Below are 26,916 nucleotides of genomic sequence, written 5' to 3' on the forward strand. Positions count from 1 at the left end.
CGTGGTAAAATATTTTAAACTTGAAGGCTTTTTGAAACTATCTCTGAAAGTCAAATGCAAACAGCTGTTTTTCAAACACACAGGCACAGATGTGCACACCAGGTCATTAGTCACTCACTGGTCTTGTATGGCCATGTCGTGGGGCAGTGAAAGGCCGCACCTCTCCATTACCATCATCTTCCTCCATTACTATTGCTGATGTTTCCGGGCCCTTGGTGTTCAGCTGTGTTCAGGAGCAAAGGAAGACAAGCCAGGCAAAGTCAAAGATTAAAATGTGACCAGGTCTCCTTTTATTAAACAAACTTTAAGAAGTTATTTTTTCCATAGCTAATTTTTAAATGATTAAACCTCACTGGTTACAATATATTCAATTAAAAAATAAAGATGATTTTCTGAAATATGGAAAAGTAAATAAACATATATGATAAATATTCTTGAGTACTATATTTAGAAACATTAAATATTTTTTTACCTCTTATTTTATTTTTTTAAACAATTTTTTAAGTTGTTGATGAACCTTTATTTTATTTATTTGTATGTGATGCTGAGAATCGAACCCAGGGCCTCATGCATGCCAGGCAAGCACACCACCACTGAGCCACAACCCCAGCCCTACCTCTTATTTTAGAAATTAAAAAAAAAAAAAGAAAAAAAACAGAACTCTTTTGGTAACCTTAATTAGAGCAAGAACTATAAGAAATACATCATCAACTTACTGCTGGTGTTCCAGAAGGGAAGCAATCCTTCTCTGAAAACAAAAAGGAAGGGAATGTTAAGAATTCACCAGAGAAACCTTTTCTATGACAAAAAGAAAAATAATATAAAAGAGGAGCAAGTGAAATGTCTTATAATTGATTTCATTTTAAGTAAAATTTCTTCTCTAGAAATATGACAGTAATAGTAACATAAAAATAATAATTTAATAAGACTCAGCTACTAACTCTTTCATCTTAATGAAACCTTAAAAATACATTTTGAAACACCTGAATTGATCACTCAAATGACTGCATTTCATGGTATGTAAATTATACTTCAATCAAGTTATTAAAATGTAATGGAAGCCCGGCCTGGTAATTCCATGTCTATAATCCAAGGGGCTCAAGAGGCAGAGACAGGAGGATCTTGTGTTCAAAGTCAGCCTCAGCAATTTAGTTAGGTGTTTAGAAACTCAATGCGACCCTGCCTCTACATAAGATACAAAATAGAGCTGGGGATGTTGTTCAGGGGTTGAGTGCCCCTGGGTTCAATCCCCGGTACCCTGCCCCCACCAAAGTGTAATGAAAACCATACCCACCAAGCTGTATTAAAATAAAGCATTCCTTGTTTAAGATACTTTCTTAAGCAGTAAAGGTGATATGATAAATATTCTTGAGTACCAAGGAGCAAGGGGATATAAAGCCACCAAACATGGCAACTGGGAAAAGAATTATTTTTGACATGGTTTGTTTCTTTGTAAAATGCAACTTACTAGTTGACACAGAAGTTCTAGGTAAAAGGACGAGCTTTTCCTAAGGATACCAGGTAAGTTATTTATAGAAAAAGTCAAGATCAGTATTACTTGCAAAAAAGTCTACTTCTTTTTTGAACATAGCCTTTATCTCTGTGATGATGTAAACATATTAAATACAATTAATCCAACCACATATGATTTTTGCCTACTTAGATTATTTTTAAAAACTATATATATGAAATTAGAGATTGAAAATATATTAAATAAAAATTATATATCTTGGGGCTGTAATGGGCAAAAACTACCCAGAGAGAAATGGGAGAAATAATTTTGCATCTTTTAATGTACAGTGCAAAGAAGAGAAAGCAGGAGAACCAGCGATAGAAGGAGAGTCTAACTAAATCTCCAAAGACATTCCAGGCATCGCACAACCAATTGCACCACGTGGATTTCATTCTGATGCTGCCTCACACAAACTGTTTTTAAAAATCCAGTATACTTCAACTCTTACCCACTTAGATTCTATTTCTGAGGACTAAATCCTTTGAGGTAAGATATTTTTTTTTATGTATTTGCATGTAATTTTTGAAGAGAAAATACTTTTTATTTCAAGGTCTATGCATTTATAAAGCCTAAATTCCTTCTAGGTCACTGACAATAAACATATCTCTAGCATAAACATGTCTAGAAATCCACAATTTTTCCTTCTCAACTAAAAATTATTTAAACCCGTGAGGAGGAAAAAAAAAACAAGTAAATGTAACAACATAGAACAAGTATGAATCTCACTACCATGTTGAATTATAATGTATAAAAAATATGGGAAAAAATGTAACAGATCCAATTCCATTTCTAACAAAATTATGAGATCAATGAAATCTTCAATCTCCAGATGATGTTCAAGAGCTATCCCGACAGTTGACAAAAAGAGTATCTATGTAGGAGAAAGTAGGAACAATATAGTTTAGCCTTTTATTTTTCCAGAAATGATCTTTTTATCTATCAGTGCTTCACAAGTTTCCATGGGATTCAGTCTTTTACCACTGTCTGAGGTCTCACCAGGAGTCGTCAATCTGAGCTTCTTCTGTTTCAAGGTGCTGGCGTTATAATACTTGTTGACACCCCGCACAGCTAGAGGAAACTCCGTTGGCTTTCCTTTGAGGACCCTGAAGGTTTGTGGCAACTGAGCCTGCTGCTCTGGCATGCCCTAACATAGAGAAATTCAGACATGAGTTGTGGTTTGAATTGCTCTATAATACTATCAATTTTCAGACACAAATACCAACATACATAAAACAAACCCATACACATAATTTTAGATTTGACTAAATTCTAAATGGTCTCATTTTCTAAAACTCTACTTTTCCATATTTATTTTGCAAATCAACAGGAAAGATCCAAACAGAGGAATGGGAATGGAGTGCAGGGTTTGTTTGGGGAGAGGGACAGAAGTGACAAACCTGTATTTCCTCTTGTTCATCACCTACCAGAGTAGCTCCTAATTGAAAAGGCTTAAGCCAAGAGCATCAGTCAGGGGACAGCAAACAGGAAGAAGGATGCTTGCTTATGTCTGGTTCTGCTCTAGGCTTTAGACAGAGAACACAGGGTGGCAGGCCCATTCGAAATTCAGCACTTCAGGGAATACAAATGTAGGGATTTGAAACCAAGAACCCACTTTATACAGTGTTTACTGTTTCAGATCTTTTTAGGCGGGGAGCAGGAGGAGTACCAGGGATTGATCTCAGGGGGCACTCAAACAACAGCCATACCCTTAGCCTTTCTATTTTTTGGGTCTCACTAAATTGCTTAGTTCCTCGCTTAGTTGCTGAGTCTGCCTTTGAACTTGCAAACCTCCTAAATCAGTCTCACAAGCTGCTGGGATTACAATCATGCTCCACTGAACCCAGGAAAACATTACTGTTTTTTTCCCCTAAATTCATTCAAAATAATCTAGTAGTACATTACATGGCCATGCCATATTTTTAACCAATTTACTACTAATGATATTTGAGTTGATTTTTTAATACATTTTGCTAGCTAAATAATGGGACAAAACCCATAATATGTGCTATTCTCTGGTTCCCTAAGGATACACCTGCTAAATATTACATTTCTGTGTCAAAATGTATGTATGTGAAAAAGTAACATATTCATTTGTGATTTGGGATATACACACAAAGGGTTTTTAATTTTTTAATTTTTTTTGCTGTTTGGTATTTGGCATTAAACCCAGGGCATCAAGCTGCTAAGTACCTGCTAAACATTACCACTAGTTTAGTCTCAAGGTCTAAATGTTATGGAGTCAAATTGGCTTTTTTCCTCCCCCATCTGCTGGACTGGGGACTGAATCCAGGGGTGCTTTAACACTGAGCTTCATCCCCAGTCCCTCTACCCTTTTGCAAATTTGGGACAAGAGTCTTGTTAAGACCCCAACACCTGCATCAAACCTGTGATCATCCTACCACAATCTGGAGCCTCTGGGATTACAGGGGTGAACCAACGTGCTTGACTACACAAGTTATTATTATTATTATTATTATTATGATCATTATTACTATTATTATTCGGGATTTTTTTTTGAGACATACAGTCTCACCATTTTCCCCAGGCTTATCTCAAACTCATGGACTCAAGTGATCTTTATGTATCAGTCTGCAGAGTAGCTGGAAATACAGGCATGTGCCACAAAGCCCAGCTTTCATGTTTATTTTAAAAAAAATATTAGTTGTAGATGGACACAATACCTTTATTTATTTGTATGTAGTGCTAAGGCTCTAACCCAGGGCTTCATGCGTGCTGGGCAAGCACTGTAACAGTGAGCTACATCCCCCAGCCTAATGTTTTTATTCTTTAATTTGTTTTTGGAAGTACTAGGTATTGAAGCCAGGAGCATTATACCACTGAGCTACATTCCCAGCCCTTTTTACTTTGAGATAGGGTCTTGGTAAAACTGCCCAGGCTGGTCTCAAACTTATGATCCTTCTACCTCAGCCTCCTGAGCTACTGGGATGATAGGCAGAAGTCACTATGCCCAGTCATCTTAAATTGCTGTTTTTTATTCTGGGATTCCTATCACATGTAAAATGTCTTATCAATATGAGATTGTACAGCCAAGTGTGGTGGCATGTACCTGTAATCTCCCCTGCTCAGAAAGCAGGAGCAGGAGAGTCACTGGAGCCCACAAATTTGAGACCAGTGTGGGAATCAGAGGAAGCCCCACTTCATGCCCCAAAAAATGGAAAATAAGAGAGATAAAAGTGGGGTACTCTAATAACCAACAGTGAGAAAATAACCCAAATTTAAATGTAAGGTCTCTGGTGTGGCTCAATGGTAGTGCTCTTGCCTAGCATGCTCAAGCACACGAGTTTTCATGCTTATTCAGACTAGCCCCAAAGCAGAAATCTAAAATCTCCAAATCCTTCTATATAATGAAATATATATATACGTGTGTGTGTGTATCTTTATATCTATGTGTGTGTGTGTGTGTGTGAGAGTGTGTGTGTGTGTGTGTGTGCGTATACACACATTTTCCCCCAGCACTGGGGGGTTGAGCCCAAGGACATCCTACCACTTGGCTTTCTCCCTAGCTCTTCTTATTTTGAGATACCTTCTTGCTAATTGCAGAGGCTGGCCTAAAGCTGCCTCAGTTCCTGAGTTGCTGGAATTAGTCATGTGCCACCAAACCCAGTTTACAATCCCTTTTCTAGCCAGTCCAGTGGTGCACACCTGCTGTCCAGCACTCAGCACATTGACATAGGAGGTTTGCTTGACCTCATAAGTTCAAGACTGGCCTGGCCAACATATGGGGAACTCCACCTCAAACAAAACCCACAAAAGTGATGGTCAATTTTTCTTTCCTTTTCCACATCTGAGGATTGAATCCAGGGGGGTGTTTCCATTGACCTACATCCCCAAATATTTTTTTTTTTGATACAGAAAACAATTCTCTTTAAGTTACTTGATCCTTCAGTTCTGATCCTCCTGACTCAGCATCTTGAGTAGCTGGGCTTATAGATGGGCACCCCTGTACCCAACTCTATTATCAGTTTTCAAGTGTGCAGTAAATTAACTGTAACATCCTTATTGACCATTGTATCTCCAAAACTTACTCATGTTTAACGGAAACTTTGTAATTTCTGAGTAATCTACTAGCCTATTAGGACTCATAATGAACAAGTTCCCTTCCTATTATATGGAATCCTTTCCGGCGCACTTGGTATTATCCAGGCTGGTGGGTATTGTCCATGTGCAGCCCTTGCCAGGAAGCCAGCCAGGTCAGTCACTGTGATTATTACTGTTGCCACATTTGAAGGATGAGAGACATGCTGAATGTCTTGCCCAAGGGCAAAGAGTCAGGCAGTGCTGGTTCACGAGCTTCAGTCTCCAGAGAGCAAGGATCTTCCCTTCCAGGAGGGCTCTGTCCCAGCCCCTCAGAGCCTCCACCCACACTTCCCTGAACCTAGGACACATAGGCACAGCTGCCATAGGAAGCAGCACCAAATATGTGTATATAACAGACGTGGGGGTCTTGGCACTCTCAACAGGGGAGTGAGGGCTCAGGAACAAGAGACCCCCACATGGGGGTCAGGAGATGAACTTCTGGTGCATGTCCTGGCATTGCTGTGTGTGAAGGGAGAACAGGAGGCCAAGACTCCTTTGGAAGCCTCCCAATGCACCACTGGGCTGATGAGAAGCTAAACACAGAGTCAGTACATGGGGTTCTCCCTAACCTCCACCCCACAGCTCACAGTCAAGTCCCTGGATGCCTAGAGGCAGGACAAGGGAGAGGGCTGGCACCACATCACGGCAAGGAACCATGGGGGGCACTGTGGGTTACCCACCCCACTGTACACCTAATGCTCCACACAAATGTTTCACATTGTATGTCAAAAATTTCCATAAATAAAGAATCTGGAGTGCTGGGGTTGTGGCTCAGGGGTAGAGTGCATGCCTAGCATGCATGAGGTACTAGGTTCAATCCATGGCACCACATAATGATGAACAAATAAAATAAATATATGTGTCCATGTACAACTGATATTTATATATGCACACACACACACACACACAAACAACACACATACACACACACATATAAAAGAAACAGAATTTTCTTTAAAACATAAACTACTGGACGAGTCTCAGTCCTCATTAATAGCTGAGGAAACTGGGGACCAAAAAAGTAAGGACTGGCACAAATCCAACCAGAAAGTGTGTTTCAGTCTTTTCTCTTCCTCTATCCAGGGACACCTGGGTGTGCTCTGAAGCCCTGTGACCTGGACCCTGCACCCTCCAGGTCCATAATCCCACTCCTTATGCTCCAAGTGCTTCAGCTTCAGGGCCACCCTACATCGGGGGCTTCCCCCAACACCTGTGCAACCACAGACCCTCCTGGTTCAAAGCACACCCCATACTCCTTACCTTCTGTACAGGTGCGGACTTGCCACTCCTTGGGGGAGCCTGAGTCGCGCACCTGGGCCAAAGGAGATCTTTAAGGTGTTCTTTCGGCCCCCAGTTGGTCCCTTGGTCCACCTGAATGCAGACCGCCTCGGACATGTACCTGGGAAGCAACAGGCCAAATGCAAGGAGTCACTACCCACCTTGGCCTGGTCTCCCTGACCACTCTCACCCTCAGCTGGGAAAGCACAGAGCCCAGGGCTCTCATCCAGGAGCCTTATCCAGGCTGCCATTCCCCTGGAGCACATTTCTTGGGGGCAAGAACTACAACACCAAGGAAGAGTGAAATTCCCAGAAACTCCCAGAGTGTCCTGGAGAAAACCCCAAAGGAAAGGAACAGGGAGTGTTAAGGCTGGGAGATGGGGACAGGGACCAGGGAAATAGACCCAGCTTTACCCCCCCACCAGCCCCAGGGTCCACCACTTGCGCCCTTGGTTTACCAACTTACTTGGGTCCCAAGGGTGCACACAATGCGATGTAACAGTTTTTTGGGCAGCCCTCATTGAATCCCCTGTCATACTGGAGGGAGATGAGGAAGGGAAGAGAAGTTCAGTATCAGCAGGAATGCGCAAGGCCATCTCCCAGGGACCTCGCTAAGTTGGTCAGTTAAGCCAGGGCTCAACCTGGGCCTGTGGCCAGGCTCTAGGTACAGGGGTGCCCAAGAGTGACCCAGGGCCTCCTGCCTTCCCAGGCTCCCAGGAAGAGTGACCTCCCTCGACCCACTTGTGAGCAGCTGTCCCCAGACAGTGCTGACCCAGCACCCACCTCTCCTGCCTCCTCAGGGCTCCTCAACCCCTACTGCTTCCCTTTGCCGGATCCTTGCTCTGTCTCCATTGGCCAAACCCGTCCTCTCACCCCATCCTTCCAGGTACCTTTTAAGATCTGTCTCATGCTGTTCTGCTCAACTGATCCAAAGATGGTGTCACCACCCCACTCCCACTTGACTCTCTTACCTCTCGATTTTTCTAAAAATCTACCTTCATTGAGTTTCACTATCTGGGAGACCAGTGGCAGCAGGGGATGCCCAGACATATTTCCCTAGTCAAAAATCAGATTTTCCAGGAAAATCTGAGCTGAAGACCTTCAGTACACAAAGCAGGAAAGGTCAAGCTCAAAGGTCATGTCCTTCCCAGGACACTGACTGGCTTCTCCTCTCTCCCTTATTCTACTTTCTCTTTCTCCTGAGTTCATCCCTCAGCCTGGACCCCTCCTCCTTCCAGACCAGGTTGAGTTTCACCCCAACTTCATGAGCTTTAGGTAGCAAATTCTCTGTGATAATGGAAAGTGACCCAGCAGCACCTCTAGCCACCCCAAGTCTCCGATGGCCTACACATGAATACTCATTTTCAACACTCTCCTCCCCTGAAGGAAAGACGATTCCACCTCAGAACAGCTCTGGAATATGTCCAAAAAGCAACTCGAATCAATGTCTTCTATGAGGTTCTGCCTCCTTTAAGGTATTCACAGTACATAAGAAATGAGTATATTACTAGGTACAGTGGCGCACACCTGTAACCCCAGGGAATTGGGATTTTGAGGCTGGAGGACTGCAAGTTCAAGACCAGCCTCAACAACTTAGAAAGGCCCTCAACAATTTAGTGACACCTTATCTCAAAACAAAATAGAGCAAGGATTAGGGATGCACCTTTGGTGATAAAGCACCTGTGTGTTCAGTCCCTAGTAACTAGAAGAAATTAATTAATTGTGGAGCATTAAAAAATTACAGAATCTTTAAACTTAGAGAAAGAATATTTGATTAGATATATATAATGTGTAGAAAATATTGATCGTACATAAAGTATAGAAAATGTTTAAGGAATGATAGTAAATTTCTAAGAACTGAGCAGTAATGTGAATACCGTCCTCCCCCCACATGGAACCCTATCACACACCACTAGAATCCAACAGCTCTGAGGCACCCAGACCAGCCTCTCTCACAGGCTCCACTCCTGGGGCTCCTGCTGCAATTCTCTGTCTCAAACACCCTCACACTCCACAGGACCAAAATCCAGCGGCATCTTCTTCTTGCCCCATCTTCAGCCCAACTTCCTGCCGCCTCTCCTTCTTCCCCTTATCCTGGGGGGTCAGGACACCATTCTTCTCTCTGCTCCTTTCCTCTTTCCTTCTATCCCCAAATGTTGATCCTTCTGTTTGTTGGTTCACTCATTGATTCAGATGTCTTTTCTCTGTGTGCTGACGATTGAAGAATTCAGGGCCTTGCACAGGCTAAACACACTCTACCACTGAGATGCACCCCCATCAGAAATATTTCAGGGCATCAAAAATGTTTCTGTGTCCAACCAGGCACGGTGGCACACACCTGTAATCCCAGTGACTTGGGAAACTAAGGCAGGTTTGAGACCAGCCTTAGCAACTTAGTGAGACCCTGATTCATAATAAAAAGTAGCAGGGACTGGGGATGTAGCTCAGTGGTAAAGTGCCCCTGGGTTCAATACCAATTAGCAAAAAAACAAACCCCCGTCACTGCACTGGGGATGGAAAGCACCCGCAAACAGCATGGCCAGCCTACTTTCAGTGGTGAGGGCAGCTGCAACCCAAAGCCCTGTGCACCAAGGGGAGTGGAAAGGGTAGAGCAGAGAGAGAGTATCATGGGAACCATGTAGGCAACCCAGCTCACAACACCCAGGTGCATGCACAGGAGAAGCCCAGAGAGTTAAGTGCTGAGACAACGACTTCTGGTTTCAGAGGCTGTGTCTAGACCAGAAAGAGTAGTCTGAAGATGTCTGCTGAACTTGGCCATTAATGAGAGCATCATCCTGACAGCAAGGGCTGGGCTGAGTTGGGCCAGGAAGTGAAGGGGGAGCTAGTGAACAAGGTCAACTCTTTCAGAAAATAAGGCCCAGAAGGTACAACAGGTGGAGTGGGGGCCTGGGATGTTAAGAGTGGGACTTGTATGACTTTTAATCTGAGCACAAACATGTGTAGATGACCATGGGAAGGAATGGTAGTGACGTAACAGCAGCACACAGGGCACTCTCTGGGACCAGCCACTGTTCTATGAGGTGTACATGAATTAACCCACAATTCCCTGTTTTACAGATAGGGAAACTGAGTGACCAGGGGCTGAGTAGCATACCCCAGGTCTCCCTGCTGGTCAGTTCTAGAGCTGTGATTTGGACTTATGTGGTTTACACCAGAGTCTTTGCCACCAACCACCAAGCAAGTGATTCTAGAAGGAGTTGAAGTCAGGGAATGGAGTAAGGTGGGAGTGAAAGTTGGAGCATGGGATCAGTGCCCGAAATTAGTGCTGCCAAGAATAGAAAGGAGCTCTGTCTGGTGAATCCCAGAGGGCAGACCACATTTAGGTCCCTTGAGACTTGGGGATCCTGGACTTGGAGGGCCTCACTCTGAGCAGAGGAGGAAGGGCGATGGCCTATGGCCTGACCTGGGGCCTGAAGAACCACAGGATGGAGGAAGGGAAAAGGCTGCCAGGCAAACTCAATGATGATACTAGAAGCTGGAGATAGGTGAAGACAGGCAGACCACAGGGCTGAGGAATAAGGGCCAAGCACAGGAGTCACAGGTGGGAGGGAACCATATATGGCAGTGGTGGGGTGCTGACTAAAAGGATGGGAGGTGATGAGCAGACAAGCTCCTCTCTCTGTTCAGCTGTCTCAGGGTCTGCAGCTTCCCCTCCCCCACTGATGCTGCCCACCAGTCTTCCTGAAAGAGCCTTTAGTCAAGTGATTGCCATACTAAAGGAATCCCAGGGCAAAGATGCCCACTTCTATTATTCCTCGTGGATGCTCAAAGAAAAAGCAATAAAGATACATATGGGGAAGAAAGCAATGAAACTGTTCCTTACACAGGACATGAGGTTGCATTCAGAGTGAACAACAACGCATGCTGGGGAAGAAGCTCAGTGGCCGAGCACCCCTGATTCAATCCCCAGTGCTGGAGAAACAGAAACACCAAGGACTCCTGCTCTTTGGAAGATGCTATGACAAGAAAATGAAATGACAAGCCATGAATTGCAAGATAAGATTTGAAACACATAAATCTAAATCTAGTACAGAGAACTCCTGAAACTCAATAAGAAAACAACTCAGTTTTTTTTAAATGGGCAAAAGTTTGGAGCAAACACTTCACCAACAATATACCCATGGCTGATAAGACATGAAATATTCTCAACATGGAGCCCTAATGAGATACTACTACGCATTTATTAGACAGGTTACAATTTGAAAAAAAAAAAACAAAAAAAAACCAGTAACCAATGACAGTGTCAAATGCTAGGGAGGATGTGGAACAACTGGAATTCTCCTTCATTGCTGGTACAAAGTAGAAACAGTACAGTTGTTTTCTAAAACGTCCCACATGTTTACCTTATGACTCAGCAATGCTGCCCTTAACAATTTACCCAAAAGAAATGAAAACTTATGTCCACATGTCTATGCATCAATGGTTGTTGTAGCAGCTTTATTTATAACTGCCTGAAACTGGCTGGGCACAGTTCCCCATGACTTTAATGGCTTGGGAGGCTAAGGCAAGAGGGTGGCAAGTTCAAAGCCTCAGTAATGTAGTAACTTAGCAAGGCCTTAAGCAACTTAGTAAGACCCTTTCTCAAAATTTTAAAAATTTTTCAAAAAAGAAAACATAAGGGTGCTGGAGGTGGGGTGGGGTGAGGCTGGGATGGTTGCTCAGTGGTTAAGCACCTCTGGGTTCAATCCCTGGTACAAAAACAAAACAAAAAATCTGCCAAAATCTAGATGCAAACTAAAAATCCTTCAATTGGTGAATGTACAAATGGTCTGTAGGGAAATACAATACTACACAGAAACAAAAGAATAAACTACTGCTGTGAGCAACTACATAGATGAATCTCAAATGCATCGTGCTCAGGGAATGAAGCCAGACTAGAAAGCCCACAACACCATTTATGCATTATTCCGGAAAGAGAAAAACCACAAGGACTCAGGGAGAGAAAATGACAACAAGAGATGAAAGGATTTTCTGGGGTAGTGAAACTGGTTAACCTTGATCTTGGTGGAGAGTACACAATGTCATTTGTCAAAACCCCTAACTATAGATGAGAAAGGGTGAATTTACTGTTTGTAATTACCCCTCAATGAATGACATTTTCACAAAATTTTTCATGGCTCCCAGGTTTCCAGTTCTTCCAAACAAAATTCCATGCTTGGCTTTCTGGGCCTTTCTCATCTTGACCCCCATGGGGTCAACCTCATTGCCCATGTCACCTTGTGCTTGAAATAGGATCCATTTCTTCATCATTCTGTTAACACCCTACTTTCAGATTTCTGTGCCTTTCTACAAAATTGTACCTCTCACAGTCAATGCCCTCCTGTCTGCCTCTCCAAAAGCACACCTAGGACACAGAGGGTGGCATGTTCTCCTCTACAGCGTGGGTTTCGCCAAACTCCCAGTCTCTTCCAGTCCGCTACACCACTCAGGACTGACCCCTCTCTCAGAGTGTTCCTGGTGTCTCCCGGTGTTATTCTGATGGCAGGTTGCTCATCAACACAAGTGCATGATGTGCTTACTCACCCCTACACCCATCCCTCAAATAACCACCACCTAGCACACCCAGCACACAGTAGGCTTGCAATGCAATGCACCCAGGAGGCAGAATGGCCCCAAGCTCCAGGGTATAGAAATATCTGAGCTGCATCTTCAGAGGTGGGTCTGGAAGGACTCATGAGGCATCATGAGGGCCAAAGGCAGTGGAGAAAGTGCACAAAGTGTCTAATTGAAGAGGTGCAAGATGCCTCCACACAGCCAAGGGCACACGCACTCACCGCTTACCTTCTCCTCATAGGGTCGCCTGGCGGTGCCCACCGCCACTGCCTTGATGAAAAATTGCAGGATGAGTGGGACCAGGAGGGCCCCAGCAGGTACAGCCACTAGGATGCTGTGCACAGGTTAAGAAGGGAAGCCATGGAAGAGCTCCTCCCTGGCCCCGCTTTCGACCCCACTGCTCCCTCCTTCCCTCCTGCCCCAGGTAGCACCACCTACCGCTCTTTCTCCCTGGACTGGACACTTAGTCCAGTACAACCAAGGGAAACCTCCCTCCACCACACTGTCCTCCCAGCTGTCCCTTTTCAACTTTCATTACCCTACTCTGTGGGCCCCTAGATTCTTAACTCCACAGGCATCCTACCCCGCCCGTGTCCCTGACTCCACTGGCCTTCCAAATGTCCTTCACAGGTCCTGCCAAGTGACTTCTCCCTCTAGCCCCGCCCACGTCAGCCCCTCCCCTGTCACCCTGACCCTACTGGGCTGTTTGCCTCTCCCTCCCCACCACCCCAGCTCTTCCCAGTGTGGGCCCTGGGGACTGTGTGGATACGTCATGGTTTTGTCCAAAAACGCCATGTGCCTCCTGCGTATGATGAAAACCACGCAGGTGGCCAGCACGGTACCCAGATACAGGCACAGAGACACGAGGAGTAGCAGGTAGAGCCGGATGTTTCGGTGCCCCACGCAGTTATTCACCCACCTGCAATGGTGGTCCAACTCCTAGGGGAGAGCAGGCAGGTCAGAGGGTCCTTCTGGAATGGCCTCCATCACCCCCTAATCCTGAGGCCTCCCCTATGCAGCCCTCTAGGCCGCCTGCTCTTGACCTTACATAAGGGTTCCCATCTCAGCGAGAAGCTGGCATTTCCATGGTGAGAGCACAGTTAGGACCCATGGCTCATCAGGTCACCTGTCCTGAGTGAGGTCTTTAGAGACAAGACCTGCCTGGTGTCACTTGGACCAGGACATGAAAACTCTGGGCCTCCATTTCCTCAAGTACTGGAAAAGGATGAAAAAAATGCCCTTCCCCTACCAGCCGTCTGCACTTGTGAACCCGAGCAGGGTGGGCACATCAGAGAAACACACTCAGAACCAGGGAACCCTCCAACTGGGACACCCAGACCAAGACAGGCAAAGATCCCCAGGACAGGGCAGCAGTCAGCCTAAAGGGCTGGGGATCTAGTATCAGCAAGCCAGGGAGGGGACAGTCACTGCTTTTCCTCCACCTGACTCCACCAGGCTCAGCACAGATGGGATGCCCTTTGTATGTCAGCACCTTGGCAAGCAAGGCCAGCCTCCCTGGACAGGTGCAGACACAGAGGTGATGACATATGTAAGTGACCAACAGTGGCTGAGAGCCACTTGAAGCATTCTGGGAACATGGTCTGATACCCCCACCTGGCCCACTCATGATGTGAGGTTCCTGGTCCTGGCCAGGTGCCCGGAGATAGGTTGGTGAGTGGACAGGGAGGAGGAGCACTCACCTCCACACAGATGTCACACCTTTCGCAGTGGAAGGTTCGGGGCAGGCGGTGAAAATAACACGTGGGACACCACGGCATGTGATACAACCTGCCATTCACTCGTGCCATGTATATGGTGTCAGGGTACTGCTCGACGGCGCCTGGCAGGGGGAGAGGTGTGGGCAGTGGAGGAGGCCCTTGTATCACTCTGATGCTCGGGGCAGCCCCATAGCATCACTGGGCATCAGAAGGTGGGGAGGAGGAGGGCAGGGGAACCCCAGTCCCTGTTGAGCAAGCTGACCACTCAGATGGGCGGCAGTCAGAGAGAAGGGCTGTCCAGCCACAGGAGCTCTACATGGAGCTCCTCCTTGTGCTTGGAGTCGGGTGTGAAATGGGAAGGAGGAAGGTGAACTGCGTGGTTGGAAGAGCCTCCTGCCTCTCTTGCCGGGTCCTCCCTTCTAAAGCAACTGGAAAACCTCCAGGATTCTGTTTTTCACACTTCAGTGCTTTGGGAAATGAAGTGCCAGGGCCCAAGTAATAAGGACAGGGTAAGAAGGGATCCTGAGGCACAGGTGGGGTCAGCCCTTTACAAATGACCCCTGTAGGCACCAGCCTTGGGGTGCCACCTCCCTCTCCAGGAGTCTGAGGCCTTACCTCTATGTAAAATTCCTGGGTCCGAAAAATTCATGCCAATGAGGCTACAGAAACTCAGGACGCAGAGAAGTCCAGAGACCACTGGGTAGGCCCAGTCTCCATCTTGCGCCAGTGCTCGCCTCTGAAATCAGAGCCAGACTCAGTTCTAGTCGGGGGCAACCCGGAGAGCCTAGGAGGCCTGGCTCACCTGAGCTCAGACCCACACACCTTAAGGACGGATCTGAATATCCAGGCTAGAGACAGACCCCATTCCCTCCACCAAATGTCACCAGCATTACCAGCCTCCCACAGTCCCCCCAAATCCTCAGGCTCCCCACATCTCTGTGCTTCCCACGAAATATCCTCCTTCCCCCCCTGGCCTCCCTCCACCTCCCTGCCTCTGCACTCTATTTCCCTTCTGTTTCTTTTTGAGAAACCCACAGCTGGCCCAGAGACTCACGGAAATGTAAAGAACACAGCACTTAGACACACTAGGGCTGCCACTGTGAGACAAGCCCAGAGGCTTGAAAATAGCCAGGATCTGGCTGGGGTTGGGGGTGGGGACAGTAAATCGTTTGACACAGTCATTCTGCGATGCCTGCTCTCAAACAAATGAGAGCCAACCGCTCCTTCTCCTGGGTTGGCCCCCAGAGTACCATGACTACAAGTGTGACATCAGAGAGGTTCCGGAATGGGGGCTCTGGCTGCTTCCTGTGCCCACTGATGTCAACCTTCCCCTGCCCTCACATACACACTTATAGATGGGACATCCTGCTCTTACAATGTGGCTTTGTTGGAGCTTGTGAGGATGGGATGTACTTTATCCCCCAAAGGTTCATAGGCTGGAGGCTAGGTCCTCGGTGCGGCCGTGTTGAGGGGGTAGAACCTGCAAGAGGTGGGGCCTAGTGGGAGGTAATTTGGCCACTGGGGATGAGGCCCTTGGAAGGGAGTAATGACCTTCTCATGGGTCCCTGTTAGTTCCTGTGAGACGGGGGTGTTATAAAGAGAACAAGACTCATCCTCCCCAGTTTCTGGCCATTCAGTCTCCACCCCTTGCATGTCTTCCCACCATGATGCCATTCACCATGTTGTGATCACTCTCACCAAAGATCAGTCTCAGGGGCTGCCAAATGTTGGACTCTGTGCTAAATAAACCTCATCTCTTTATAAAGGACCCATTCTTGGGTATTTGGATAGAGCAACAGAAAGCAGCTAATACAGAGACCATGTCATATGGTTTAGGGGAGATGTTGGTGATGGTTAGTTATCCCCCTTTCAGGCCCAGTGCTAATGGAAGTAGGCAGTGCTCCTCGCTTATCCTAGCTCCACTTCTTCCTTTTGGTTGTAACAGAGCTCCAGTTTGGGGAGGAGGTAGCAAGCTACCAACTAAATATCTTCCTAGTTTCCCTCACTTCCAGGGTGGGATTTATGACATAATTCTGTCTCAACATAAAACATAAAATGGGCTGAGGATGTGAACTCTTTGGTTAAGCAACCCTCGGTACAATCCCTGATGATGATGATGATGATGATGACATAATGATAATAATTTGTGGATATTTATGGCATAAAACATATTTTGAAACATATATACATATACATCATTTCATATTCTTTTTTGTGTTGAGAACCCTTAAAATCTACTCTCTGAGTCATTTTGAAGTGCATATAACATTATCAACTGTATGCATTCTGTTGTATGTTATTATTAACTGTAGTCATCTTATTGTACAATAGATCCCTTAAACTCATCCCTCTCATCTAAGTGTAATTTGGCCTCCTGGGACCAGCATCTCCCCCATCCACCCCCTAGCCACTCCTGGGCCCCTGGCAGTCACCATTCTGCTCTCTGTTTCTGTGAGTTCAACTTCTGTAGATTCCACATGTAGGTGAGATCATGTGATAGTTGCCCTGTGCCTGGCTTATTTCCCCCAGTACAATGTCCTTTGGCCTCATTCAATGTCACAAAGAACAGGACATCCTAATTTTTGTTTAAAGACTAAATAGTGTCCCCTTATATTTCTAACCACATTTTCTGTATCAACTCACCCACTGATAGACACAGCTTTTCCCATTTCTTGGTTCTGAGAATATTGCTGCAATGAACATGGGGTGCAGATGTCTATTAACACACTGATGCCATTTCCTTTGGATATATACCAAGTAGTGGGATGGCTGGACCATAGGGTAATTTTTTGTTTGTTTGTTTGTTTCTGGGGATTGAACCCAGAATCTTGTCCCTGCAAGGCAAGCACTCTACCAACTGAGCTCTATTTTTAATTTTTAAAGAAACTTCCCATACTGATTTCCATAATGACTATACTAATTTACATTCCTCCAAACATTGTACAAGAATTCTAGTTTATGCACATCCAGACCAGTACTTAATATCTTTTGTCTTTCTTTTTCTTTTATTTATACTCGGCTTGAACCCAGGGGTATGTTACCCCGATACACAACAGCAGACCTTTTTAAGTTTTATTCTGAGATCAGGTCTCACTAAGTTGCTGAGGTTTACCTTGAATTTATAATACTCTTACCTCAGCCTCTTGAGGTACTGGGATTAAGACTTGTGCCACTGGTTCCTTTGTCTCTTTGATAATAGCCATTCTAATAGGTGTGAGAGGGTACCTCATTATGGTTTTAATTTGCATTTCTCTAAGGATTAGTAATGTTGAACATTTTTTTTTCAGATTTCTCTTGGTCAATTGTGTTCCTACTGAGAAAGCAATGATATTTGAGTCACAGTCTACCTTCAAATTTTATGTCAATTTCTGTTGTAGCACAAGAAGAATGCATGTCATGCATTGGGTCATGGAAAAAGGTCAGGAGTGGTACTAGAATCATAACTATGGGGTCTATTGAGCTTTGGAGCAGACCATGCTAGCCTTAGGTTTTCTTTTTTTGTTTTGTTTTTTTAATTAGATATATATGACAGCACAATGCATTTTAATTCATTGTACACACCTGTAGTAGCACAACTTTACATTTCTATGTAGCATTTCGATGTAGCATCACACCATATGTGCATTCATACATGTACCTAGGGTAATGATGTCCATCTCATTCCACTATCTTTCCTACCCCCATGCCCCCTCCTCACCTCTGCCTCATCTTTGCCTCATCAAAGTTCCTCCATTTTTCCTTATCAGAGAGAACATTCAGCCTTTGATTTTGGGGGATTGGCTTACTTCACTTAGCATGATATTCTCTAACCCATTCATTTACCTGCACATAATTTTATTCTCTTTTAATGCTGAGTAATATTCCATTAGGTATATATACCACAGTTTCTCTATCCATTCGTCTATTGACGGGCATCCAGGCTGTTTCCACAGTTTAACTATTGTGAATTGAGCTGTTATAAACATGGATGTGGCTGTGTCTCTGTAATATGCTGATTTTAAGTCATTTGGGTATAGACCTAGGAGAGGGATAGCTGGGTCAAATGGTGGTTCTATTCCAAGTTTTCTAAGGAATCGACATACTGCTTTACAGGTTGAATGCACCAATTTGCAGTCCCACCAGCAGTATATGATTGTACCTTTTCCCCCACATCCTCATCAACATTTATTGTGGTCTGTATTCAGCACACAGAGCACTTTCTGGTATAGCCTCTGTTCTATGTGGTTTACATGAATTAACCCACAATTCCTGTTTTACAGATAGGGAAAATGAGTGATCCGGGGCTAAGTAGCTACCCAAGGTCTCCCTGATGGTCAGTTGTAGAGCTGTGATTTGGACTTATGAGGTTTGGCTCCAGAGTCCTTGCCACCAACCACCAAGCAAGGGACTCCAGGAGGAGTTGCAGTCAGGGGGCAGAGTAGAAAGGGAGTGAAGTTGGAGCATGGGATCAGTGCCTGAGATGGGTGCTGCCAATAATGGAAAGGAGCCCTGATTGGGGAATCCCAGAGGGCAGACCACACTTAGTTCCCTTGAGAATAGTGATCCTGGACATGGAGGGCATCATTCTGAGTAGAGGAGGAAGGGTGATGGCCTATGGCCTGACCTGGGACTGGAAGAACCACAGGATGGAGGAAGGAACAGGCTGCCAGGCAAACTCAATGATGATACCAGAAGCTGGAGAGAGGAGAAGACAGGCAGACCACAGGGCTGAGGAATAAGGGCCAAGCACAGGAGTCAAGGGGGGAGGGAACCAAATATGGCAGTGGTGGGGTGCTGAATAAAAGGATGGGAGGTGATGAGCAGACAGGCTCCTCTGTCTGTTCAGCTGTCTCAGGGTCTGCAGCTTCCCCTCCCCCACTGATGCTGCCCACCAGTCTTCCTGAAAGAGCCTTTAGTCAAGTGATTGCCATACTAAAGGAATCTCACGGCAGAGATGCCACTCCTATCATTCCTAGTCAACACTATAGAGAAAAAGAAATAAAAACACACATGTTGGAAAGAAGGAAATAAAACTGTTCCTCACAGAGGACATGATTTTCCAAGTAGAATAAATAACAACACTCGGTGTTAGAGCACCTCGAGTCAATCCCTAGAACTGGAAAAACATCACCACTAAGAACTTCTGTTCTTCGGAAGATGCTATGAAGAAAATTCAATGAAAAGCCACAGATTGCAAGAAAAGATTTGCAAAACATAGATCTGAACCCAGTGTACACAACTCTTATAACTTAGTAAGGAAAGAAAACAACATTTTTTAAAAGAGAAGAAGATTGGAGCAAGCACTTTGCGAAAGACCTACCAATGGGCAAGAAGACATAAAAATAAGCTCAATATCATTGATCATTAGGAAAACACAACCTGGAGCCTTAAATGAGATGCCACTACTCACTTATTAGAAACACTTCAATAAAAAGAGAAAACAAAACAAGAACAAATGACAGTGTGAAATGTTGGTGAGGATGTGGAGCAATTGGAATTCTCATACTTTGCTGGTAGAAATTAGGAATGGTACAGTGATTTTGAAGGACAAATTTGGCAATTTTCTACAGAGTTCCACCTACAGTTACCTTATGAATCAGCAATGCCACCCCTAAGAATTTACCCAACAGAAATGAAAATGTAGGTTCACATGCCTATACACCAATGTTTGTAGCAGCTTTCTTTATAGCTGTGAAAAACTAGGTAGGCGCAGTGGCCCGTGCCTAAGTTCTACCACTTGGGAGGCTAAGACTGGAGGACTGCAAGTTCAAAGCCAGCCTCAGCAAATTAGCAAGGTTCTAAGCAATTCAATGAGACCCTGACTCAAAAGAAACAACCATTTAAGAAAAATAAAGGGGGCAGGTGCATCAGCGATGTAGCTCAGTGGTTAAGCACCGCTGGGTTCAATCCCTGGTACAAACAAAACAAAACACTGTGGAAAAACTAGATACAATGAACAATCCTTCAATTGGTGAATGTATAAATACTCTGTAGGACTGCTCTTCCCAGAGTGGGCCCTTGGGACTGTGTGGATAGCCATGGCTTTGTCCAAGGATAATGACATCACTGTGGTGGGCACAAGCGAGACGATGCACATCACCAGTAGGGCACCCAGGTACAGGCAAAGGGACACAAGCAGCAGCAGGAACAGCCAGATGTTCAGATACCCCAAGCTGTTGTTCACCTGCCCACAGTGGTGGTCCAACTCCTAGGGAGAGGAGGCAGACCTCGACGGTCTATCTGACCTGACTTCCATCACCTCCAAATGCTCAGGTCTTCCCCAACTCAGCCCTCTAGGCTGCCTGCTCTTGGCCCTACACACAGGTTCTCATCTCAGGGACAACCTGGCATTTCCATGGTTGGGCCACAGTTAGGACCCCATGGCTCATCAAGTCATCTATTCTGAGTGAGGCTTTTAGAGACAAGACCTGCATGGTGTCACTTGGAGCAGGACATAAAAACTCTGGGCCTCTGGTTTCTCAGATACTGGATGAGGATGAAAAAAATACCCTTTCCCAACCAGCCGTCTGCACTTGTGAACCCCAACAGGGTGGGCACATCAGACAAACGCACTCAGAACCAGGAAACCCTACAACTGGGACACCCAGTCCAAGACATGCAATGATCCCCAGGACAGGGCAGCAGTCAGCCTAAAGAGCTGGGGATCTAGTATCAGCAAGCCAGGGGAGGGGACAGTCACTGCCTTTCCTCCCCCTGACTCCACCAGGCTCAGCACAGAGGGGATGCCCTTTGCATGTCAGCACCTGTGCAAGCAAGGCCAGCCTCCCAGGACAGGTGCAGAACTGGATGCAATAACAGATGGAAGTGACCAAGAGTGGCTGGGAGCCACTTTTAGCAGACTGGGAAATGGTCTCATACCTACCTGTGGCCCACTTATGCTGAGAGTTTCCTGGTCCTGCCCAGGTGTCCAGGGATGGGTTGGTGAGTGGACAGGGAGGTGGAGCACTCATGTCCACAAAGATGTTACAACAGGGACAGTGGAAGGTCTTGGGTGGGCAGTGGGCGGAGCAATGTAGGCTCCAGGGCATTTGAAAGGTCCTTTGATACATCCATGCCACGTATGCTGCCTCAGGGTCCTGCTTGAAAGAGCCTGGCATGGGAAAAGTTTTGGGCAGTGACAAGATCCCCTTCTATCACTCTGCTGCTCAGGGCAGCCCCATAGCTGGAATGCAGGCACTATCTTCTTCTAGAATTATCTTCTATGTTGAAATATATATATATATATATTGTTAGAGAGGGACCTACCTTTGCTACTGAAATTATTTCTACATACTGTGCCTGGTCTTACAATGAAACCATGATATTAGTAGCAGGAAGAACTCTGGTAGCTCTTGTGCTATTTAGCTCCAACGTAAGTGTAAACAGTTTTGAGAACATTTGACTTTAATTGATATTCTTCCCAGGGTAAACATAAACCCTTTCTAGTCGGTGCCATAGAGATGTTGTCAAGAGTAAAATTATACAAGTTTGCTGTTGTCTGGGATGGACTCTTGGATGGATTATCCTCTATGTTGAAATATGTATATTTACATTGCAATAAAGAAGCTCAAAGGAAACAATGTAATAATGAAATTGAGGGCAGAATTCACAACCCTGGGTACTGGCCTCTAAATACTTCACCACTTTGAAGTTGGGAGAAAATATTCTTAGTAGCATACTGACTTTTCCAGGTGAAACTGGCCTATACAAACAAAATTTGAATGTGTGATTTCACTTAAAATGTTTGTCCTGTCTCAGAGACCTGATTCAAAACCAACCAATTCAATCAAATGCATAATCCTTCTCTTGGATTGCTTTACAAATAAGAGTGGACAGATTTTTTTTTAATAGAACAGAATTTTATGCAAAATATGAACTCTACTGCTCTTCATTGAGTGGGAGGAGGGGAGTGGAGGGAGTTTAGAAGGCTCTTTGAAGGAGAAGCCAAGTTATCAGAGCAAGCTACAGGTTCTTTGAGACTCGACTTCCTGTCTCTCACTGGGCACAGTCAGTACTTCCGCTGCCTGTCCACCTGGGAGGAAGGCAAAGCATGGAGAGATGGGAGAGGGGGGAGGGAGGCAACTGAGCATTTGAACATATGTCCTTGATTTGAGTGCATGGGTGCATGATTGGCAGATGGGGAATAGAATGATAACATTTGACTTTGAAAATGACTTTGACACCTGCTACACTAAAACTTGCTTTACCAGCTCGGAAGACAAACATGCCAGCGTCTGTTTCTAAAGTTCTAAGTAATCACTATGCCACCCCCCAGGCAAGTTGAGAAGCAATGTTGTTTCCTTCAGGACTTCCCATTGGGTTTTCCCAAAAATTTTCTCCAACTCTCTCTGCCTTTAGGAGCTTGGTGCTGGCAAAAGAGTGGAAGGAAGAAACCCACAGGTCCTGCCTGAGGAGACCCCTGCTTCCCCTCAGTCTTACACACCAACCAGTGCAGGGAGCCCACACTTGGGGAAGACTGGGGTCCTTTGTTTTCTGACTGCATATGCTGCTTCTCCTGGCCTCTCTGTGGGAGCTTGTAGGGAGGTGGAAGGAGCTACTTGGAGTGCTTTCCTGCCAGCTGACCCCACACTTGGTCATCTCAGCCCACCAGAGAACTTCCAACATGTGAATTTCCAAAAGGAAGAAATCAGGATTGCTTTTGAGCTCCCTGACCTCTGCAAATTTCCCAGCCCTGTCCCTCAGGTAGGGCAGTGGGGTGCAGGAGGGACACACACCTGGCTAAGAAAATCTCCAAAACAATCGTAGGTGTAACACTTCTCCTTGGCTATGGAGAATTCTGTCTATGGTAGAAAGCTTTCACAAGACATAGTGGACCTGTGATGTTTCACTGTTTTACTTCCCACAGATTTCTGAGGCTTGAGGCAAGGGCTAGTAAGAGGCAAAGCAATTTACCTTGTCCTCAGAGCACTGCCCCAAGTAGAAGAGCCATCTGGTAGAAGCAGCGTTAGTTTTAGAGTCTGTGTGCTTAGGTATGTGCAACTAACTCAGACTATGTAGAACTTTGCCTCTCAACACGGCTTTTCTTTTTCCACTAAATGTTATTATAAAATATTCACTTCTATAGGAAAATTTCAAGAATAGTAAAATGATGTGCACCATAATTTGTATAATTTTCTCTATGAGTATGATATGTCAAGCAAATATGAAGATTAGTATGACACCCATATATTATTAAGCTAAATTCATCAATTTTAATATTTTGCTACAAAAAGGAAATTCTCTAGTACCACCATAGTAATATCCCTTTGAGGAAATTTGTTATTGATATGAAACTATAATCAGGTATATAATACTGATATTCAAAATTTCCTAAATCCATTTTAGCAGGATTTTAAAAATATACAGCATATGATCAAGGATCACATGCTACATGTTCTTGTCATGTTTCTTTAGATTCTATAATGGTTCTCTTCTTTTAGTTTTTATAGAGCACTGACATTATTAAAGAGTCCTGGAGGCTGTATCCTCCAGAAATTACTCACTCTCACACTAATTTACCAACAATTTATACAAACAAAACAGACCTGAGTGGATACAAATCAGATAGCTAAAAACTGAATACCAAAATTTTTTGAAAGCAGCCAGAGAAAAATGATACATCACATGTAAATAACAATGGTTGGATTCCTGCCAGAAGCCATAGAGGTCAGAAGATAGTGAGAGGGATCTTGAAAGTGCTGAAAAAGACTTCTGGTTTCAGCTCCAACATGTGAAGAGCTTGGAAGTTGTGACTTCCAGCCTTATAAGAAGAACAAATGGAAAACCAGCAACTTTTACATCCCCACCAGGGAACTGAGGTAGCAGGGCACACGGCCATCATGAAACCTGGAGAAAGAGGTGAATCCAGGGTCATGGGACAGCTCTGTTCCCCTGAAGCAGAAGCCATGGGAGCCATCAACTGGTAGGAACTCCTAATGGTAATTCTGATAAATTGCTGGTAAATTAGTGTGAGAGTGAGAAACCCCTGGGACACAGCCCTAGAGAGCCCCCGCCCCTCACGCATCCTCTAGGAACCTTACTAGCTTCTCTTGCTGAAGAGCCAATGAAGATACCCTCATGGCTCAGGCAGGGGTTGGAGAAAGGTAACCATTGTGAAAAGAGCAGCCATTCGCCAGAACAGAAACCTACTCTCCAAGGACAAGGACTTCACCAGAGCCTTGTCCCTCGAGGGCGAAGGCGTTTCTCCTACTCCAGGCTCTTGTCTCATGCAAGGTGCTAGTGGTGGTGGAAAAGTAGGAAACACCAGTGAAAGTCACACCCCAGCAATGCAGCTCACTCAACACCATGATCTAATCACAGACCACAGAATCCTTCCTTCCTCTCTACTGTGCCACTATACCAAAAAGCCTCCGCACAACTCTAGAGAATTACAGCTGAAAGAGTTGAAGACACTAATTCCTTCTGGGCAAGAAATGAACATAAAGGCATTATAGGAATCTGATATTTCTGGCCTCTTTGGCAACAGAAGACACTAAAGATTTTGTGCTACTCTGACCGAACTTCTAGTCAGATTAGCACAAAATCTCAACAAATAAATGGCCTATTTACCTCAGTTCCTATTATTTAGTACACTATGTCTAGCTTTCAATCAAAAATAATTATAAGACATACATACTAAAAGGGAAGAAGAAACAAAGTCTAAGGACATAAACAAGCATTAGAATGAGACCCTCAGATGATGAGGCTGTGGGAATTATCAGATAGGGAATTTCAAACAACTGTGATTGAGATGCTAAGGGTTATAGAGGTTATAGCTGAAAAGAATATTAAAGAAAAGATAGATAAGGTAAGCTGATGATGGAAATGGTAAACAAGAAAAAAAAAAGGAAGACTGGAAATCAAAACCACTAAGATAAATGCTTAACACCTTTGATGGGCTCACCAGTACCCTGCACATGACTCAGGAGAATATTAGTGCAGATAGGTCAGAAGAAACTTCTCGGGCAAAATTGCAAAGAGAAAAGAAAAACTAGATCAGAAAATTTAAGAACTACCGGGCAATTACAAAAGATAAACATACTAATTGGAATAGGAGGAGGAGAAGCAAAAGACAACAGAGTTGAGGAAAAGACTTCGAGTGTTAATGATGGAAAACTTCTAAAGTAATAGATCCAGGGAGTTTGGAGAACATCAAACAAGGCAAATACCCAAAATCTACACCTAGAATCTTTCAAATTGCTGAATGTCAAAGCCAAAGAGATGGTGTTCAAAGAAATAAATAATCTTACTCCTAGAGGAGCAAAGATAAGAATCTTAATGGACTTCTCCTAAAATGTGCTAGAAAGAGAGTTGAGTGAAATTTTGAAATTTTGAAAGGAAAACCTACCAGCCTATAATCCTCTATCCAGTGTATCTTGGTTTGATATGGTGTGTCCTCCAAAAGCTCATGTGGGAGACAATGCAGGAATGTCAAAGGTGGAACAGTTGGATTGTGAGAGTAGTAACCTAATCAGTAGATGAATCCAGTGATATGGATTAACCCAGTGATATGTGTAGACAGGTGGGTCAACTAGGGGCATGCCTTTGGGACTTGTATTTTGTTCCTGGTGAACTGAAGTTCTCTCTCTCTCTCTCTCTCTCTCTCTCTCTCTCTCTCTTTCTCTCTCTCCCCCTCTCTCTTTTTCCTGGACGTCATGTTCTGAGCTGGTCTCCACAGCCACCTTCTGCCCTCATGTTCTGACTCAGCTTGAGCCCAGCACTATGGAGTCAGCTGACCATGGACTGAACCTCTGAAAATGTGAGCGAGAATAAATTTTTCCTCCTCTAAATTGTTTCTTGTTGGGTATTTTGGTCACAAGTGATGCAAAAGCTGACTAAAACAGTGAAATTATTCTTCAAAAGTGAAGCAGAAATAGAGTTTCTCATATAAACAAAAACAAAGGGAATTTGTCACCAGCCACCTGCTCTGAGCAGGAGAAGAAAAATATGATGTAGATCAGAAACCTGGATATATACAAAGAAAAGGAGAGCACTGGAGAAGAAATGAAAGTGAAATGCCATCTTTTCTTTGTCTTATTCCTGATATAAAAGATAACCATGTGTTTAGAGTGGTAACAGTAACATATATTGGGTGATTATAGCAAAGAAAAAAGTGAAATTAATGAGACTATCATAGGGTACCTGCCCTACATGTGAAAGGGTGGAGTATTATTTGAGGATGTTCTTATATTCTTATGAGGTACATTGCAAACTCTGGGGCAATCACTAAACATCTGATAAAGGAGGATACTTGATATTCTAAGAGAGGCAATAAAATGAAATCATAAAATGCTCATATAACCAGAGAAATGGGAAAATGCGTAAAGAACAAAGGCAAAATAGAGAAAGCAGTTATAAATACAACAAATACTACTCCAACTCTACCAATAATCACTTTAAATATGACTAATCTAAATATGCCAATTAAAAGAAAAAGTGTCAAAATGAATAAAGAAACAAGACTCTACCATATATTGTCTGTAAAAAAGCCACTTTTGATTATGAACACCCAGATGCAATTAGAGATGCACTATACCAACTAATCAATGGGAATCTGCAATAGCTATATTAATTTTACATGAAGTACATTTCAGAAGATGGAAAATTATCAGCAATATAGAGGGACAAACTCCAAGAAGACATAGAGTTCTATATGTAAGCATTTAGCAACAGAAATCTAAATATATGACACCAAAACTGATATAACTCAAGGAGAAATTGATAAAATTCACTACTATATAATTGGAAACTTCCAAA

The 26,916-nt window shown here is 44.3% G+C and overlaps 1 protein-coding gene across 5 annotated transcripts in view; it reads right to left on the bottom strand.

Moving 5' to 3' along the window:
- Positions 1-26,916, bottom strand: part of LOC143388512 (uncharacterized) — a 61,974-nt gene that overhangs the window by 15,493 nt on the left and 19,565 nt on the right. For 3 of the 5 annotated variants that reach the window (XM_077110414.1, XM_077110412.1, XM_077110415.1), the window contains exons 1-9: positions 14,797-14,866; positions 14,164-14,303; positions 13,233-13,402; positions 12,692-12,797; positions 7,356-7,426; positions 6,872-7,010; positions 2,492-2,657; positions 717-748; positions 119-223 (exon numbers count right to left, since the gene is read on the bottom strand). In XM_077110414.1, the coding sequence (XP_076966529.1) occupies positions 119-223; positions 717-748; positions 2,492-2,657; positions 6,872-7,010; positions 7,356-7,426; positions 12,692-12,797; positions 13,233-13,402; positions 14,164-14,303; positions 14,797-14,830 (963 nt within the window). In that variant the 5' untranslated portion in view covers positions 14,831-14,866. Of the gene's footprint in view, positions 1-118; positions 224-716; positions 749-2,491; positions 2,658-6,871; positions 7,011-7,355; positions 7,427-12,691; positions 12,798-13,232; positions 13,403-14,163; positions 14,304-14,796; positions 14,867-26,916 lie in introns of those variants that run through there. The other 2 variants (XM_077110413.1, XM_077110416.1) reach the window with 2 other exon arrangements.

The sequence above is a fragment of the Callospermophilus lateralis genome, chromosome 10 (assembly GCF_048772815.1).
Source record: "Callospermophilus lateralis isolate mCalLat2 chromosome 10, mCalLat2.hap1, whole genome shotgun sequence".
Classification (NCBI taxonomy): domain Eukaryota; kingdom Metazoa; phylum Chordata; class Mammalia; order Rodentia; family Sciuridae; genus Callospermophilus; species Callospermophilus lateralis.